The sequence below is a fragment of the Azolla caroliniana genome, unplaced genomic scaffold, assembly GCF_043228905.1.
Source record: "Azolla caroliniana isolate FFs.n. ecotype wild unplaced genomic scaffold, voAzoCaro1.0.p SCAF_15, whole genome shotgun sequence".
Classification (NCBI taxonomy): Eukaryota; Viridiplantae; Streptophyta; class Polypodiopsida; order Salviniales; family Salviniaceae; genus Azolla; species Azolla caroliniana.
Genome location: NW_028230450.1, coordinates 3240953 through 3261938, shown reverse-complemented (window position 1 = coordinate 3261938; position 20986 = coordinate 3240953). Strand labels below are relative to the sequence as shown.

At 36.1% G+C, this 20986-nt stretch overlaps 1 protein-coding gene across 13 annotated transcripts; it reads right to left on the bottom strand.

Moving 5' to 3' along the window:
* Positions 1-20986, bottom strand: LOC147854368 (kinesin-like protein KIN-4A). 13 transcript variants are annotated; one of them, XM_087331280.1, is made up of 26 exons: positions 20603-20983; positions 19094-19240; positions 18537-18689; positions 14570-14844; positions 13069-13253; positions 12866-12987; positions 11661-11700; positions 11246-11337; positions 11014-11127; positions 10147-10248; positions 8833-8919; positions 8523-8739; positions 7534-7646; positions 7343-7441; positions 7114-7227; positions 6930-7046; positions 6761-6841; positions 6108-6179; positions 5919-6018; positions 5644-5666; positions 5456-5553; positions 5277-5375; positions 3928-4152; positions 1086-1251; positions 638-796; positions 1-540 (listed from the first exon to the last, which is right to left on the bottom strand). In XM_087331280.1, exons 1-26 carry the CDS (start codon positions 20921-20923, stop codon positions 340-342), a joined length of 3522 nt encoding a protein of 1173 aa, XP_087187406.1. In that variant the 5' UTR covers positions 20924-20983; the 3' UTR covers positions 1-339. The 13 variants fall into 13 exon arrangements, with proteins under 13 accessions (XP_087187406.1, XP_087187405.1, XP_087187409.1 ...); XM_087331279.1 differs by having other exon boundaries at positions 5644-5675; positions 20603-20981; XM_087331283.1 differs by having other exon boundaries at positions 1086-1140; positions 5644-5675; positions 20603-20980.

Below are 20986 nucleotides of genomic sequence, written 5' to 3'. Positions count from 1 at the left end.
GATCTATAAATTATCGCAAAAAGTGGATTAATGCAATATAAACAGCAAAGGCATCCTATTATAAAAGAATCATCACCATAACATATTGACTTGAAAGCCTCCTCAAAATTACAAAGGAAAAACCGATTTCGTCTTCGGTGTAAACCAAGGATCTACAATGAAATCAATCAAAAGCTTCTTTGTCAGTTGGCTCATTGATTCATCATTCTGAACTCTTCATCCAGTTAAGAAACAGAATTTATAGCTAGGTGAAGAAAACACAAGGAGAAGACGACACAAGAGGCACCACCGATGATCAAATAACTTACAATTGACAAAAAGAAGAAGAATATTTAGCTTTTACAAGAGATGACATTGGTCAGATTCATGGGCAGTTGCATGTGAAATATGTGGATGCTTAATCCATTCTGGTGGTGGTTCTGCTTTTTGCCACCATCTCAAGTGCAACATCCACCATTGTTGGCTCCATCTCCATCTTGACAACCTTACACTTCTGTTTGAATCCTGTTTCATACAGGATCCTTGTCCTGTAGACACCACCTGCATTCTCGAATGTCACTTACACAAAAAACAAAACTACAGCAAAGAGACTGTAGACGAAAATATCATATGATCTGAGGTTTCAGTAAGCACATGCCTTGCTGAGAATTTCTGGGAATGCGCTTACTCTGGAGCTACTTTTGAAATAACTGTCATTTGTGGGACCTAATCGATTGGATGCTTGAGTTTGTATGTGACTCAATTCAACCGAAAGTTCCTCGATTCTGTTCTTCAGATCGTTGTCAGCAGATGATTTCTAAGCAATCAATTAACAAGAACACCAAGGTGAAACAACGCTTCACATGCCTCCCCTAAAACCATCTAAATTTTTACTACATCTATATAAGTAGAACACCTTTGGAAAGATCTAATTTTGTTTGGAAAAAATAGTGTTAGATTTACTGTATGAAGAGTCCATGTGAATTGTTGTGCAGCCTAATTTTAAAATACCATATCCAGGCATGAAGGAAAAATATTTCAAATATATACATATAAATATGCATCAGCATCAAGAAGATTTGAATTTTGGTACAAAGGATTGATACTTTGGTAGAAGTCAGAAGCGCCATGGATACAGCTTGTTCCCTCAAACTGTTCTGCCTGCACTCCAATTCTCGTTTGCAAATATCTCTCTGTTTAAGCAACTCTTTGAATGCATTCATTTTGTTTTTCAGCTCCTTGTTTTCAAGCCTCACCTCATGCAGCTCACACCTTTTCTCAAGATAACATCATAATATAGTAAGAATCTTTTGCAGATCATTTAGTTTTTAACATGATAATTGAAGAGTTTGGAGAATTCTCAACTACAAATATCCTGGCCTGGGTATTGAAGTTAATGAAGTCATAATTGAAAGATGCTTGCATGATGAACGAAATCTGGTTGTGTTTTGTCATATGGCTGGTTTAATAAACATCTTGTGGGTGTTCGTGCTAATTTTGTGTTCCAGTCATTAGGGTTCCTGTTGGCATATCTGTTTTAAAGGCCTGCACTCTCAGTCTGCGTGCAATATGCATATCTGTAATTGTCAAAGGGTAGGTTCATACAATGTGGCCGACTCCCTAATGTGCAGCCAACTAGGTAATAAAATTGTTACAACAAAAAACTCTTAGTACAAAAGTAACTAAGGCAGCTATTGTACAGTTCTTGCATGTAAATTGAAATAAAAGGGCAATCTACCCTCAGACCCTAAGAAATGTTCTTACTGCTCCTACATAAGTCAAGGATTAGCAAATGAACATCTCGAGCAGAACTAAAGTCTCATTTGAACTTTACACTAATATTACCAGACTAGAAAAAATAGGGTGGAGAACTAACTCTGGTATCTGGACCATCCCTCCAAACTAAAGGATATGTTTCCTTGTTACGTTACTCTGATAATGAGTTTATTTCCACTTCATAATGAAATGGTCACAGTTGCTAGATTTTCAGGAATGGTGCACATGAATATCATTTTTCCCTCTTCCTGAGACATCAAAAGTCCATTAGTTATGACAATTGATTGCATGATGAGGAGCAAAACATGAGTACCACGACATATATAGAACTGAGTTGGAGTCTAATATTCAAATAGGCACATTTTTCAAGAAATGACTTGCCGAACTTGGGAATCGTATGGAGATTGCTGTCCACAGTTTGCTCTTCCCTCATCCATGCAACTAGCAGAAGGTGAAACCAATTAGTGGTGGTATTCATAAATCAAACGCTGGCATTACGTACATGGATATGGATGCGCTCTCATTATTTCAGCATAACCTTGATTGTCCATTTATGGGTACGACCAACTTAGAGAAAAATAAAGGCATTAGGACAAAACATCAAACTGGACAGAGAAGAAATTGGATCAACTGAAAAGTGCACTAGGGCAAAAAATGGCCAATTATAAGCCCCTCTTTTACGAGGCCAGTAATTTCAATTCAACAAACAGGCACAGAACCTGATTGTTGGTTATTAATGATTCATGATTACATTTCAAGATATTTTGTTACATGAGGCTAGCGTATGAAGAGAATTTTCCTTTGTGTTTTTTCTATCGTTACTCACATTGATGAGTTAACATGAATAGTCATTGCTTTGTTTGGAACCACAGGTAATTATGGTCTTTTCAAAATGTTAAGGTATATTTCTTTCTTTTGGGCCCCAAGATATAATTCAGGCAGAGATGCGAGCAGCCCCAATAATCATCGAGGCATTATTCCTTTCAGTGACCGGTATCCAATGGCTTTGGGAGCTCCCTAAACAAAGGTACTAAAGATTGGCATTTATGTCATCAAAACAACTTGCTGAACACGAGGATAACCATTGTTGAATGCTGAAACCCAATAATGGTTCAAGTGACATGGCATAAGCATAAATGCACTAACCCCATTCCACGATAGTTTGGACTGGTCCCCATTTAAAAATGACCAAAATCGAAAAAACTAGAGTGATACAGAGTGATATTATCAAATTGGATAACAGAACAACATGGATCAGTAAGCAGATGGCCCACTATAAGACACTTTTTTTGGAAGACGGATCATCACGTCCTCTTATCTGGACATACATCAATGCACTGTATAGTGCAATAGGACAGCTATGAACCATTTTACATTAGTTACAGATTGAGTGAGGCCAATATGCACACACCCCTCTAGAAGAAAGAATCTTTTGAATGTTTCATGAAGCAGTGGAATATAAAGAGCGGTAAGTTTGCTACAGCACAACTTTTTATGAAATAAGAGGGTGATACCATTGCCTCTTTAAGCAAGGCTTTTTTATGAGGACCATTGGTGGTCGGCGCTGTCCAAGCTAGAGCTCCAGAGACACAGGGAGAAGTTGTTGAAGGACAACAATACAACCACACAAGCTCATCAACAAAGAGCAGTCACAACTTTCTTTAGCCCCATCACTCTTACTCATGCTACAGTTCAATTAAGGGCTACATAAGTGGACCTCCAACAAGGACATTGCAAAATAATTACAATAGATTAGGCAATAGAAATTTCTTATGCATGGAAACCCCTGCCTCATGGACCACAACCTCACCACTCTTTACATTATCTTCTGCCATCGTAGGTAATTCCCTTGCTTAGGAGATCTCTGCATTCTCGATTGACCTATGCTAGAGATCTTTCAAAGATAGAAATTACAATCTATCCAAACTTGAAAATTTTAAATGTATAGGTAACTGATCTTTAGTCAATTTAATTTTTATCTAATTTTTTACTTAGTTACAGTTTTTTTCTCTCTCTTTATCTCTTCTCCAAAATAGTTATTTTCTTCTGACTACTTTACGAATCCTCTGTATCATTCATTTGAGTATAAATAACACTAATACTGTTGACTAATGGATATAACAAATTCTAAAATACAATGAATGTGTTAGGGAAAAGGGAAAAAAGGAAAACCTTGCAGTTGCTGCAGCATTAAATGTATGCTGAAGGAGCAATTTCGCCTCATTCAAGCTCTGAAAATTCTGCCACCTTGATTGGTCTGTGAACGCATGCTCCTGTTCTTCTGCATCTGACAATTCTGCTGCCATATCTACAAGTGCACTAGAAGATGCATTAAGCAAGCTCTCTAGAAAATAAATCCTGTGCTGCCGTGCACTTGCAGCAGTGGAGGAAGGCTTCCTGAAAATAAAAGACATATCTTATATCATGGAAAACACGGGAAATTTTGTATTCAAGGGAAACTAAAAGATATCATGGGAAAACTTGCATTCAAATTATGTTTTTTGTTTCAATTAGATCATTTTAAGATGTAGTCTCTGATTTGGTCTTATAGGTCATTTTGATCCCTTAAAAGACGTTAATATTTCTTTCTTTCGCTTCGACGACCTCTCCATTCTGGATCGACCTATGCTAGAGATCTTTCGAAGTCAAAAGTTACCATATATAGCTTGAGAATCTCACATGTGCCGAAAACCAGATTCCCTCGTCTCTTTTTATCTTGTTTACTTTTGTATTTACTGAGTAATATTTATTTATATTTTGATTTGTTGTTCTCAAAGACGAGACAACACTTAAGATGTAATCTCTTGTTTGGTCATATAGGCCATTTTGGCCTCTTAAAAGACGTTAATATTTCTTTCTTTCTTTCTCCCCTTTCCTCCAAGAAAAGACAAGGTCTAATTGTTGAAAAGCATAGAAATAGTAATCATTATATTTTGGAGAAAAAATAGGGTGACAAAACTATGAAAGCTAGACAAACTCTTTCTGTTGTTCTTCGCCATGAAGATGATTTTTTAGATTTGGTTTGCTATGATAACTTACACGAATAATTATTATGTCAATGGCATGAGAGGAAAATATGTTTCCTTTTCTGATGATTTGAAGATATTTAAAGGAAACGTGGTCATAATATGATTGTTTCCATAATGCTATTTTACTTCACATACACATATAACATTGCATAAAGCACACAAATACTTCTGCCAATGTCCCTGGCCATTGGAAGTTTCTATGTTCCATGTGTTCTTTTGTATAGCCTCTTTGCATATCTCAAATAACATGATTGGAAGTAACTAATTAACCATCATCAATCTAGTTTCGTATCAAACCAAGTTTGGAAAGGCAAATAAATATTATAAATGTTATATGTGACGCGATCTTGGGATCTCTTCTGAACAAATGATTACTATGCACTACGCTAGAGGTTTGTGAGAGATTCATGACCTCCTAACCAAGAAGTATAAATTATTCACTATTTAGATATCTGTAACTTGGTAATGTGCTTGATAATATTGGTATCTTACATGTCACTTCCATCATTTGAAGTTGCTTCACAAACTTGATCACTTTCAATTGAGTCCACTTTTCTCAACTCTTCAAGTTCTTTGGCTATTGAAGCACTCCTGAAATATTGGGGCGATTGCAAACATGTCTTCAAGAAATCCCAGTGTAACATTAACATAGGAATTCCTAAGTTTCTTACGTGTCTCTTTGTTTCTCGTATGCTGTCCTCACTTCGTTTATCCTCACTGCAACCTCCAACTCGTGATTAAGCCACTGTTGTAATTCCCTCTCATTAATCTGAAAAATTTCTAATGACTTTAATTTGGGCCTTTTTTCTCAATGCATGAATTTGAGGGAAACTACAGAAAGCACAAAATAATTCTTAACCTGTGTAAAACTGCCATCAGAAGCTGCAGTTCCTGCAAAAGACAATTTTTATTTTCTAGGCCTTTACTACAACATATAATTTAATTGTACTTTAATCTGATCATTCTTTGGCAAGATTTTTGTGGCCATTCCATTGACATGTTGCATCAAGAAGCAGACAAGCGAAGATGCAGAATTATTTACAAGTTATTAAACTGCAGAAAGAAACACAAAGGTGCAAACATAAAATGTTATCTTGTTACAAAATATACTATTCTACATTATTTACTGGTTACCTTGACACGAGCTTCCTCTGACGATATGTTTCCGAACTCCAAGCAGCTCTTTCAACCGCCGAGTAGCTGCAGCAGCTTCTTCCGTTTTCCTTTGTAGTACCTATTAAGAAATTTCAAATGCAAGATCACAAAATTTAGCATTACATTAGATTAAATAAAATCAATAATATATTTTGACATCAGGTATACCATCTTTTGACGTTGATTTAGTGTGTGTAGCTTTTTCATCTCAAACTCATTGCGACGCCCTTCTTTCTTGAGCTAAACAGTAGGATGTAATTTGAGAACATATTGTTTGGAAACAAAATTTCTATAACAAGATCAATTATAAACCTCAAAATTACTCACATTCCCCTAAGTGGTTGATCTCTAAAAAAAAAAGCAATGTAGCCTTATAGCCCTTGCTTGCTAATTAATTTTCTCACAAGAATCATAACTTCTGCCATTCAGCAGATATAAGTGGTAGGAGAGTCTTCAAGTTTTCCATCATAGGATGTGGTTTCACATAACAGTAGAGTATACTTTGTGTGTCATATATCTGAAGAACTTAGTATGCATGTATAGGTAATGAACGTCATTGAGAAGAGAGAGATTTCTAAATCGAAAATCACTGAATTTTATTTACGCCCAAGAATGCCATTTTATGAAAATTCAATACAGCATGTCACTTATACTATATTATTTTGCCATTCAGAAGGCCATAAGTAAAGACTTCCTGAAGAACGTAATGGATGGAAATTAAACAATTGCTTACGCTTTCCACTCTTTTTTTATTACCTTAATGCAAACAAAGAATAATTAATTCCACATCAAATATATGTCTTCACTAAAAACTCACTTACTTGAAACAGTTCTCTTTCACGAGTAGCTTTCCAAATTCGAAAAGTATCTGCTTCTTGTTTGATCCTGTGCATCAAGTTAACCTTTGATAGAACATATAGATCATTAAGTTCCTTACGTTGATGATTTGGTTGAAATATTCAGTAATCTACATATATTTGACTCTAGTACCCGTTGTGTCTTCATTCTTTGAATTTCTTCCTGGAGGTGCTTGGCTGCATCATCACTTCTTTGCTTCTGCCTTAACAGTTGGGCATGACTTTCTTGATTTTTTTTAAGTTCTGCTATCTGTAAGTTACAGTTAGTACATGCAGCAATAGAGATACTGAAAAAAAAAATGTCTGAAAGAAGGCACCTGAGACTCTAAAGTTTTCAATTTTTGTGCATACATTTCCTTCATCTTTTGAGCTTGTTCATCGGTCATGCTGACTAAATTCTCCATTTCAACCAATAAAGCATCCCGCTCCCTCTATAGTACAGGACATGAACTTGTTTCTTAATGCATGAGGAATTACATGGGTTCAAAAAAGACCACATGAAATGTTTATCTACATAGGTTTCTGAGTCTTCAGAAAATAACTTACTTGAAATGTTTTTTTCTCCTCTTCAAGTTCCAAAAGTTTCCTTTCAAAATGATATCTTAATGACTTTGCATCAGACTTCAAAAATGTTTGCATCTCTGCCTGTTGTTGCAGCATGTACATTAATCATGATTTAAACTTGTATATTGGCATTACTATCATTCAATTAGAGTGTTTACTAGCAAATTTATAACCTCTTTCTGTTCCAGGCATTTATTCAGCTGTTGAAGCTCTTTGCCTAAGGTATCTTGTAAGACAGTGTGCTCCCATTCTTTTGCAATTGTCTCCGCCTCCTCATCCACAAAAACTTTACATTAACAAAGGTTAGACAGTTTTTGTAAAAAATTTAGATTTTTTTTTAAAAAAGAATCATCAAATGAAAGTGAACGATATGAAAGACTAGAAGCAATATAAACTATCTGCACATTCTCAAGACAAATAGGCCGTTCTCATAGAGCCTACTTTTGGTGGATTGTAAGTTGATTGTAGACAGACAAAGGCTCTTTCAATCAAAAGAAAAACATTAAACGGGTATCTTTGGCATTTCAGGTTCACATATTACAAATTGAACGAAAGAAAATAATGTTATCATTTATAAAAGGCCCAAAATATATATGAGACCAAGGCAGTTTAAAAAATGTATAGAATTGAAATAAGTGTATCTCGCCATAAATATGATAGACCACCTAGAAACAAATTAAAAGCTAGAATTTGAGGTGTGTACGCAGTATGTATCACAAGGAAAGATATATTTTTGGATACTCAATTTATATCTTTCTTCAAAACACTTTTGGATACACAATATATTTTTGTGAGAATAAAGATGCCATCTCACCACTGGATGCATTGCTCTTTGAGACTAAAGGTCATCCTCTCATGATGACTGTGTGATGAAATATGAGAGGACTTGGTAGCAATAAACTATATTAACTCATAGCAATATAAAATATGCTAGAGATCCATAGAGTTTTTGATCGACTTACTTATACTTTGGGATGAGGTCTCATTTCTATTGAAGAGGAAGAGAGTCATCAAACTTGTTTTAAATACTTTAATGCATGGAAACAATATCATGTTTGAATGGAATATAAAAATTCGTATGTCATGATTTTTCAACTTATGTGAATTTTAAAATCTGTCATCTCTGAATCGAATAAAAAAATCCTGTGTTGTGATTTTTTACCTGAAGTTTGGAGATTGCTGACTTTCAATGGCTCAGGATTCCTGCTTCCAAGATCCATGCAAGTGGGAGAAACTAGTAGGTTTTCTTGTAATACATCCATACACAACTCCTGATTACTCAAGTGATTATTGTCATCATGTTGAGATCGTTGCAATTGTTGCAACTTTCCCTCCAATTCTTGTATCCGTGCTAGTTGTGATTTCAGGATGCCAACATCCTGTAAATGACAATCATAACTCCTAAGAACAGTATCCACATTGAAATATCCAAAAACATTGTACATTTTCCTCAAATTGAAATGAAAAAAAACCTGATTATCAATTAAACTATCCAAATCTTGAATATTCTTCCCATTCTCAATATATTCCAGCTTCAGGAGCAGTTTGTCTCGTTCAATCTTTAAACAATTGTATCCATAAAGTTTATCATTTCCATGGTTGAAAACATTAAATTTGAGAATCATGGCAACTATAGACATGACATCTTCTGTTCTAAAATATGTTTATATGAGAATCATAGGTAACAAGTACATGGAAAAACTCTAAAATACCCAAGGTTTTCTTTATTTCACCAAATACACCCAACTTTTCGTAATTTGCCTAATGTTCTTGGTTAACCCCATCTCAATCAATTAATTGAGCCACTTGAGTAATTACAAGGTCAATTCATCCTCTTTTCTATTTTTTGGGGTTGACCAGGTGTATTTGGGAATATGAGGAAAGCCTAGGTGTATTTGGGAATATGAGGAAAGCCTAGGTGCATTGTGAAATAAATAAAAACTCAAGAGGTATTCCAGAGTTTTTCCATAATTATTACTTGGTTTTAAGCAACTACAAAGCATAGTGACAGGAATGGCTAGGCCAGGATCAGAAAGTAAGTTAAAACACAGCAACTCCTCTGGAGCATCTACTACGTCTTGGTATCCGTGGTTGGGGACGACATATCGACTGCCATCTATATCCTTGTGCATCAGGGAGTTTACTAGCAATGCATTGATGGGTCTGTATACATAGAAATATCTATGTACTTGAAGGTATATTCAAAATACCCAACATTTGTCCTTACAAAGCCATCACAGTTCCATGTAGGCATGCGTAATATCTCAGAGGCCATACACCATCATGCGGTTCTCTGCTGTATAATAATGAGGTTACCATCTCTATATATATCCCATTTGCATTGCTTTCTTGCATCAAGCACTTGCAGCATGTTTTCCTCGTGATTTGTTAGGTTAAGAATGCAAACGTCAGCGGGGAGGGATTCAAAGATTTGTTACAAGATTAAGATAACATTGTAGAAACGCAGAGATTAGGTCATAGGTTAGGTCAAAGATTAGGCAGACAGGACTAGACAAACATGAAAACGCAGAAATTAGACAAATATCACAGAAAACAGAGTACAGGGGCACAGCAAAGTTGTTGGAGGACAATAATACGACCAAAACAATGCATGAACAGAGAATAAACATGACTTCCAATCACCATTAGAGAAAAAAGACTAAATACTCAAGTAATTGAATCTCATAGTATATCTTGAAGCCAGTGTTATCCTCTAGTTTAAGAATACACTACCATATTAAGCCTCAATATTCTGCAAAAACATTTCATTGGATATTGAGTTATACCTGAGTTTTTAAAATGTGTTGAGATAGAAGTTCATAAGCTGCCTGAGAGTCTTGCAATTCTCTTTGCAATTCTGCATTACTTGCATCCAACCATGCAATTCTCTGTTTTCCAATCAAAGATAATAAATATTTCATAAAGAATATACACTTTAATGTCTGAGAATATATCAATTAAAAGAAAGAGATGTCACAGTATATGGATCCCTTTTATATAAATTAAAACAATAGCTACAGACAAGGTAAAAAAAAACACTAGTCCAAACTTTCATATGGTCAAGCTGGCTAAGAAAGAACAAAGTACAATTATAGAAGCCAAAGTGACCTATAAGACCAAACAAGAGATTACATCTTAAACTCTTGTCTCATCTTTGAGACCAACAAATTAAAACAATAGCTACAGTATATAGATCCCTTTTATATAAATTAAAACAATAGCTACAGACAAGGTCAAAAAACACTAGTCCAAACTTTCATATGGTCAAGCTGGCTAAGAAAGAACAAAGTACAATTATAGAGGCCAAAGTGACCTATAAGACCAAACAAGAGATTACATCTTAAACTTTTGTCTCATCTTTGAGAGCAACAAACAAAAATAAATACAACTAAATATAAGGACCAAAGCCTCATCAACCTTGTCAGTGACAAATACATGCCATCATTACTAAGCACCAAAGGTGCTTCCCTCTCTTCAGAAATTCCATGTTTGTGATTTTCAAAAATGATAGTTTCAGTGTATCTAAGTTTAAAATCTTAAGTTCTTAGGTATATGGATTCTTAAACATCATTGTAAGATTAATCTCTTGTTTGGTCTTTTAGGCTATTTTCAGGACATTAATATAGCTTTCTTTCTTTCTATATAAATCTAACCTGAGAGTCTAGAGTAGAATTGCCATCTGCACGTGCACACACCAACTCTGCTTGTAATAGTTCTATTTGTTGCCTCATCCTCTGCATCTCTGCAGCAATGGGGTCACGATTAACCTGCAGAGTATTATCAATCAATTTAGAAGGATATACCATTTTTTATGGATTCAGAGATCTTCCACAGATTTCTTCCATTATCCAAAGAGAGCTTGTGAAAAAGAGAAGGGTAGTCTACAATCGGCTTATTCTGAATGTTGCGAGCACGGTTAGCATACTTCAAAGTATTTAAGGTCTCCTCAGCATTCGTATCTGCTGGGCTGACACAAGCTGTGCAGAACATTGTTTTATAAGAACTAGTAGAGCTCAAACAAATCATTTTCAATAAAGTGTATTTCATCAAATTTTGGAGGTCACAGAATATGTGTTAGGATCCAGTTTTGTAGATTAATTAACTTTCAAACAATAACACATGATTTTATTCTTATGGGAAAATGTTTTTTGAATGTAGTTACTGTTGTGAAAAACGTTGTGTGTGTGTAATATTGGAGCTAGAAGTTTCTTCTATTTGCTAAATGCCTATTCCAGATTACCAAACATTTCTCCAAATGGAATAATTGAGCATGCTTTGATACAGAAGATTTAGAAGATACCAATCATTACAGTCTTGCTATTTCCTCCAAGAGAGTCCTGCAGTATTTAACATATTAAATATTAGTTTTAGCACGCTGACAGTGAGACATATGCATGCAGCATCACAATATGAGATGGATCAAAGTAATCATTTCAACTATATTGGTCCAGGGACCTGGGGAAAAGAGCTCTCCTCATCTAAACCTATCTTCCAAGTAGGTGGCCAAATCTCAAGATCTCATCAAGGGGGCAGAGTTATGCACTGATTCTGATTCTCAGATAGTTTCGTGTACTTTCTCAAATACTAGAGTACAGTAGTAGCAGGTCTTTAATTCTTCAAATGAGTTTGTCACTCAAATTATTTCCTCACTGCGACAGCTCACATCACACAGATGGATGATTAAAATGGCAAATAAGACGATTTATAAATGGTGATTGGGGAGTTATGAGACATGTACATACCAATTCTCGGTGAGCCCCTAATTGTGGGAATTTATGAGATATCATACTCTCAAATTAATCCAAGTTCTCTCTACGGCTAATCTAAACTTACTGATTACTCTATTTATCTTTGACAGAAGATTCATGACTAAATATAGGCAGTCAATGTACATTCAAATAGTGGGAGAACATTTATACATAAGCCATGTACTTTAAACCGAAATTCAGTTGGGCATACCAACAAATTACATTTGGAATCACCGTGATCTGGTCAATGCATAGATGGGCAAAGAAAGAAAGATATACTAATATTGTTGAAGAGGCAAAATTATCCATGAGACCAAATGAGAGGTTACATCTTAAAATATTGTCTTGTCTTTGAGAATAAACATGGATATTGGTGCTTGATTAGTTCCCATATCCATTGTATCTAAGTCATAACTCTAAAGGTGCCTTTGTGACTTCTCCCATCTCACCTCTAGCAATCTGATGTCACATTAATTTTGCTCAGGAACTAGTAGCAATTCCAGCCTTTTACATCCTTCTATATTGTGGAGGTATGGTCCCCAATCTTCACTCCATATAAGTGTAACAAGTCTATCCAACAGCAATAATTTGGTTCAACTCTTAATATTTCAATGAGCTCTAGGAACTGACACTATTTTCCAGCTTATCTTTGGTTTTCATTAAACAGACTAGCTCTTTAACAAAAAGATAATTAACATACAAATAGGAATCAATGTAGGAAAACTTAAGTTTCGTCAATGCAGAAAATAATTTCCTGAAGTAGTCGTGTTAGTTTACTATCCCGATATGGAATATGACCACCCTCTTTGCGCTTCCGTTCATCACCCAATGCACTGATAACATTTCCAAGCGCTAGCAAGCCTTTGTTTATATGGACTCCTAAATAAACAAGGGACTTCCTTGTAAAGTAACAAATATGAAGACAAAGAAGATAGTCTTAAAAGAGGACAACAACCAAACCTTCTTTAAAACGTAATCCATCTGCACCAGTTCGTTTAGCTCTCTCTGACCCAGCCAAATCAACCAAGTGTAGCTTAGCACACAGAAAATCCTCAATATTGTCTACTTTCGTGTTAATTTCCTTAAGATCTATATCGATTTTTTTTCTCTGCTCCAATGTTACAGTAAATATTGCATGTGACCGACTGTACATACAAACCAAAAGGGTACATTGACATCAAGAATTATCATCAAGAAAAAGAAACAATCTATACCCAATCAAGGAATAATTGTATGAGAGATGGTATTTTCCTAATAAGAAGTTAGAACAGTATGCATAATGATTTAAATTCCTCAAGATTTTGTACGACCATTCTTCACAAATTATATTGTTGTTGGTATGACCATAATGTAGAGTACAGCTAGGAAATGAGGACGATGACAAATGAAAACTTTGAAAAAGAAAGAGTTAGAGTTATAAACATCTTTTAAGAGGCGAACATGGCCTATAAGACCAAACAAGAGATTACATCTTAAGCGTTGTCTCGTCTTTGAGAACAACAAATCAAAATAAAATAAATATTACAAAGTAAATATAAAAGTAAGTAAGATAAAAAGATACTAAAGAATCAGGTTTTCAGCACATGTAAGGTTCTCACGTTAGATATATTATAACTTTTTTCTTCGAAAGTTCTCTAGCATAGGTCGATCCAGAATGGAGAGGTCTCCGAAACAAAGGACGCAACTGCGATGGCGAGAGATAATGGCCTTTATCTGTCGATGACAAGGTGGTGAGGTCATGGTCCATGGGTGCGGGGCCTACGTGCACGACAAATTGCTATTCCCGATCTATTGTAACCCCTTTGTTATGACCTGGTTGGGAGCCCATTTGTGTAGCCCTTGATTGTCTTGTAGCATTAGTAGAAAGAAGAAAGAAAGAAATATTAATGTCTTTTAAGAGGCCAAAATGGCCTATAAGACCAAATAAGAGATTACATCTTAAGTGTTGTCTCGTCTTTGAGAACAAATCAAAATAAAATAAAGATTACACAATAAATATAAAAGTAAATAACATGAAAAGAAAAGAAATGAGGGAATCTGGTTTTTGGCACATCTGAGATTCTCAAGTTAGGTATATTGTAGCTTTTGTCTTCGAAAGATCAATTTTCTGTTTAGAAAAGGCAATTCACTGTTAATTCTACCATGAATGGACTGCTACAAAGAGAAACCCATGCCATGCTATTTCCTATAAATAACAAGATCAATTCACACTACAAAGAATATGGTCCATCCAATTGTTCTTGGGTCCAATTTCAATCCACATTATATAGCAACCACAAATGATATATCTATAAAACCTTGAATATGAAGCCCAATATTAACTTGTAGACATCATTTATTGATTGAAATAATAAAGGTTTAAATCTTTTTTTTAACAGTTCAACGTTAACATGGAACATGGTTTCCATTTGTAATATAACTTTATTACAAAAATAATCATAATAATAATAAGGGGGATCACCTAGAGCATGGGTTCATGTTTGTGCTCCCTGTTGCACGGCAAAGTGCTCCTTGTTGCAAGCATAAAGACATTTCCTGAAGATTTCTTACCTCAATTTCCCTAACACCTGAGAGCATAATATCCCCATTGGTAGTCTCACGAATTTGTATGGAAGGCTTAATGGTCGATGCATTCTTGTAACTTCCCATGAAAAAACCTAACCCATTTGAAGTTTCTGACCGGCTCATAACTGAAGCATTTGGATCAAGTAGGTCATGAACCTCTTCCTTTAAGATCTGTAATAGTCAAGTTTGATGCTAGAATGTAAATCTGCTATGAAGACAGATATGATCTAAAATAATATACACACTAGAGTATAATAATATCTTCAGAAATGAGACAGATGCAAACATTACTCCCGTATATATACCTTTATAAATTATAAGAAAGCTTATTCAGGACTTCAAATTTTAAAATGAAAAAGAAAGACAATATATATTGCAGTTTTTTAAGAGACTAAAATGGACTGAGACTGAACAAGAGATTGCATCTTACGATGTTGTCTTATCTTCAAGAACAACAAACTAAAATAAGTATAACGAGATTAGTAAAACTGCCTAAGATAACAGATATCCCTATTAGCTAAGCACCTAATATTGTGAGCTTAAATGTACTGAAAGCTCTGCCTTTCAAAGACTTCCAACATGGTCAATCCAAGACAAAGAGGCCTTTGGAGCTAGGGAAGCACCTTGGGTTCAAGGGATACTAGAGGTGGCCCTACGCATACATGTTGCAATTGCCCAATCTAGGGTCGCCAATTTTGAATGTTCTACTAAGAACTATTTGTATGGCCCTTGACTTGTCACGAAAGGAGTGTTCACTTTTGAATTAGATAGGTCTTGGACGATGAGATCAAAGAAGCCTATGCAACTAAAAATGGAGCTCAAAATCCATAGCAAGTGTGACCAATGAGACTGCCTCAATTTTGAAAATCACATTTTGGAATTGTCGAGGATATCCATGGAATAAAGGCTTGGAATTACGTGATATAGCTAACAATGCAGATATAATATTTCTCACTGAAACTTGCAAACATGAAGCTATTGATGGCTATATCATAAAATCTATATGGCCCCACACTATAAGTAATATTGGTTGAGCAGGAGTGGCATGTATTTGTCATGAAGGCTTGGCATGTATTAACCCTATTGACCCCAATACAAAGAAAAAATGCCAAAAAGTATCCAATCACATAAGTACACCCATGACCCTTGGCTCTCGGAGAGCCTTAACACTTCTTTGAACTCTCTCACACAAGCTAAGTGTTGAGATAGCATCCTGGAATCATCACACAAACATGAAGATATGCAATGTATGCAATGAAAATGTAGTACTCAACTTATAAGGTAATTCACGAGAAATATGATGACTTGTTAGACAGGCATGGTAATGTGAGTGTCATACTCAAATTTCCACCCCATCCCGAACTCTCGATTATGAACTGCCAAACCCTTATCGAAGGCATGTTCGCCACCCCGTCCCGAACCCTCGATTATGAACTGCTTATGATTTTCGTCTTGATCTGTACATTAGGAGACCCATCGTAAGAGGATCTATTGCTGTTTTCTGGATTTCTGAAAAGCCTTCAATATTGTGCCACACTCGGCTAATGCAATGACAAGAAGCCCACGGTAGCCCTATACATATGCAATGAGGAATCTATGCACTGTATGAAGCCTTATCATGAAAGATGTGATCTCCCAATAGGCTTTCAGAGGCTGTGGCTAGTACAATTGGACTAAAACAAGGATGCCCTCTCTATGGACTCTATATAGATGAGGTATCACACTACATAGAGAGATTCAGCGCTTCAGGAGCATGCCTAGCAGGTATCAGCATACAAATATTACTATATTCTGATGATATTGTGCTGAACTCCGACACTCCAGAGGGACTACAGAGACATCTGAATGCCTTAAAGGTATTTTCTACATAGAAAAGGTTTGTCAATAAACATAGATAGAACCACTCGGCGCAAAGTAATATTTAACGTGTATCGTCATACAAACATTATTGTATGTTGATAAAATCACTCAAGGTGATGGTGTTTAACACCACTCAAGCATGGGTAACAAGATCAGAACCAGAATTATTCTTGGGAGAGGAAAAGGTGGCATAGACATGATCCTACGTGTACCTGGGAGTAACAGTCACAGGCCATCAGTTCTCATACAGACGTCAGCTTGTGCTCTACTTTCTTGTGGACATGCAGCCATTGGTGTCCTTGAAAGACATTGTGCATATTTGCAGTTCCAAGAGCCATGAACGAAATTGTGGCTATTAATACACATGTTACCCCACTCTTCTCTATGGACTAAAAACCTAGGGACTAAGTCTTAACAAAGTAAATAACTCAAACGATTTCGATATATTAAAGCATTCCTCATTTTAAGAGAAGTTTAGTCTTGAATATTACCCACATGATAAGAAGCAAAGCATCAGTGTCCCATAGTATAATCCAGGCAGCGATGGGAGCAGCTCCAATAATCATGGAAGCATTATTCCATTCAGTTATCAATATCCAATGGCTTTGGGATCTCCCTAAACAACTGTACTCAGGTTGGCACTTAGGCCGAACATGGAGATATACATTGCTAGTGTGCTGAAACCCAACAATGGTTGGAATCACGAGGCATTAACATAAACATACTCTCCCCACTCCAATATAGCTTGGATTGCCCCCATGTAAGCATGATCAAAGTGGAAAAGAATAGACTGATCCGAACCGATATTATCAACTTGGAAAACAAAATAATAGGATCAGACCAACAAAATCTCTTGGTAGGAAGATGGCCCACTATAAACACTTTTTACACACATCAGAGGATGGATTCATCATCAGGCCCGCTTATATGGACATACATCTATTCTATGCACTGTGCAGCCTGACAGAGCAATTGCCAGAACTTCCTCAATTAGAGGTAGGTAGATATGCATGAATGCCTCAAGAAGGACGAATTTGCCAATTGTGTCATCAAGGAGTGGAATATGGAGAACATTGTTTGTTATTGTACTGTTTTTTATGAAATAAGAGAGAGATACCATTGCCTCTTTGAGCAAGGATTTGGCCCACTATGCAAGGTAATGGAATATGAGGGCCAACATTGCTAAAGGCATTTCTTGCTAAAAGTTCAAGAGACACATGGAGACGTTGTTAAAGGACAGCAATACAGCCACACAAGCTCATCAATAAAGAGCAATCACAACTTTCTTAAGCCCCATTAATCCTACTCATGCTACAAGACAATCAAGGGCAACACAAACGGGCTCCGAGCCAGAACATTGCAAAGGGGTTACAATAGGTCGGGCAACAGCAATTTTTCTTGCACGTAGGCCGCAGCCTCGTGGATCACGATTCACAACCCTTATCAACAGATAAAGGTCATTATCTCCTGACATCACAGGTGCTTCCCTCACTTCGGAGACCTCTCCATTCTGGATCAATCTATGCTCAAGATCTTTCGATTACAATATATCTACCTTTAGAATCTTACATGTATAGATGACAGGATTCTCTAGTCAAGTCTTAGTTCTATTTCTATTTGATTTTAACTTAGTTACATTTATTTTGGTTTGTTGTTCACAAATACGAGACAACGTTTCGTAATCTCTTGTTTGGTCTTATAGGTCATTCTGACCTCTTAAAAAACGTTATAAATGTCTTTCTTTTAAGTTGCTTTTTATAGTGGACATGCATTTCATTCTCTATATTGTTGTTTAGAGCTATATTTTTTGTCTCTTCTAACAGAACAACAAGAGATATCATGTGATATTCCTAAGTATGCTTCCTAAAATATATATAGTTACTTGTTTGGAATAGTTTCATGAATTTTTTTAATGAAATTGAAATCAGTTTCTTCTATACAGAAAATTAGTTGTTTTAAATAAATCAAAATCTTAAATTCTAGTCATGTAGTTGATATGATACCTCAATAAATGATACTCTCAGCTGCAAATCCACCCCTTGTTTCATGTTCTGAATCTTCTCAAAGAGAGTTTCCATTACACGAGGTGTGATCCCATCTGTGCAACCTCCAATTGCAAATCCAGTTCCCATGGTATAGGTTTTCCCAGATCCTGTCTACATATGCCAAGGGCAACCTTAGAAAAGAAATACATAAAATGAAAATTGTAAAATTAGGACTGCTAAATTCAAAACGAATCAAAACATCATGGGAGATATAGCAATTTTGTATATGTGACCATATCAGCCCTATATCTAGCCCATGCATAGCATGATGGATGATTAGATATTTGTTGCACCAAGAGGCCATCACTTGTAGTGACATAACAGGGAAATGGTATATAGAATAATCTTTCTAAACTTGAGGGATCTGTAAAAGAGGTCATACATAAGTTCCACTAGTTCCAAAGAGTGTCTAACTCTATGACATTAACGAGTTTTCTATTTCGGCACCTTGCTAGAACATTTAATTTCAAAAACAGAAAAAATATCAACTTGATCAGGAGCATTTTTGACACAACCTGTCCATATGCAAGCACAGTAGCATTGTACCCCTGAAATAGTGCATCAACAAGTGGAACCACACACTCATTATAAATTGTTGACGATGACGAGCTGATGCTACTGTACACATGGTCAAATGTAAAGAAGTTTGAGCCTAGTTGAACCTGCAAATGAATAAAGCAAGATACCTGTCAATTCAAAGACATTTTTCATATTGAAAATACACACGCATACTAAACAATTGATCAGAACCTGAAGCAAGTAAGTAGTGATTCATGATCATGCACACAAATTCCTAAAAGATAAGGAATAGTAGATGGGTTTTGCCAAATAAAATTTGAGGGGAGACCAATAATACATGAGGCACTCAATTTTCAGATTAGCAGAAATGAAAATCCATGAGCTTCGCCTTGGCTAGAGCAGAAAGATCTTTGTCTTTTTGACAAACCCCATCTACTATTTCTCGCCTTTTAAGGTTTTTGTATGTGATACATAGATCTGTATATTGTTTACCACTTCATCTTTTTGCTGTAAACAAGGCTTAAGTTCACATTTTTACTTGTCAATGTGAGATTTAATGCCTCCAATGATATTGGTCTCCCCAAAGTATTCTGTTTGGAAAAAGCAATCTATTTTTCCTTGTATTTTAGGTATTTTTGAATGTGAGCTTGGATCACTATTGTTTGCCAACTCATCCATTTGTTGCAGACAACACTTAATTTCCCGAATCTTCATGTGCACCGATGTGACAAAGAGTGTCTCTTGTGTCATTGGTCTATCAATTGATTCTATTCAACAAAACCCATCTACTACTCCTTGTTTTAGGTATTTTTGTATTCAGTCATGGATTTCTATCTTGTTTGCCAATTTATCTTTTTGCTCTAGCAAGGCATAAGTTCTTGAATTTCATATGTGACAATGTGAGATTAAGTAGCAATTGTGTTATTGGTCTCTCGATGGATTCTATCCGTAGATTATTATGTCTAACAATTTGACATCCTTTTTGGTATTGGTGTACCCATCGCATCAATTCAATAAAACCCATATTATTTTTATTGTCTTTTAGATTGTTTTCTAACTGATTTGGAGTTGCTAGTTTGTTTTGCCAATTCATCGACTTGCAAGGCTCAAGTTCTCAAAGTCCTGTCTTGCCCATTTGCTCGGAACCCCTGACACCCACTGCGCATTGCAAGCTTATATGCTCTATCTCGCCTCATAGAAGCTCATATTAACATTAGGTTCTAGCCTACGTAAAGTGGGATCAACCATGAGTTTGAAGAATGTCTAAAACTCCTTGTGTCCAGTCAGATACCCCCTGCAATATTAAGGTGATTTCTTAGCGGGAAACTTAAATTTTCGATCATTCCCAGTGGCAAAAATTCGTTTATTTACATAATAATAAGAATAGAAAAGAGTTTCAGATTCCTCGGGCCTCCGCCATAATTAATGCATGACTTTACTCAAAATTTGAGGGATGACACTAATTATTACATATGATTGGGGTTCGATATACATATTATATATACCTGGGGTTCACCTGGGATAACGCCGATGCAATCTTTGCAGCCTTGCTTGTGTTCGGATGCAGTGAGGGGACGGATTCGTAGCGCCACCACAATACTCTGAGGAGCCGGGGCCACTGCCTCTTTACAATTAGCATTACTGATTGCATCTTGAGCAAGCAATGATGATGATGATGATGATGATGATGATGTTGTTGTTGTTGTGATTGTGATTGTTGTTGCTGCTGCTGAGGTGCAATTGGAGATACTGGTGTCATTGGATGGAGGCGGGTGGATCATCACAGGAGAAGATGTGGTTGGAGGAGAAGGGGGGGCTTCCATCATCAGAGACACGATTGAGGGGGACCATGAGAGCGTGTTGATGATGATGATGAAGAAGAAGATGGA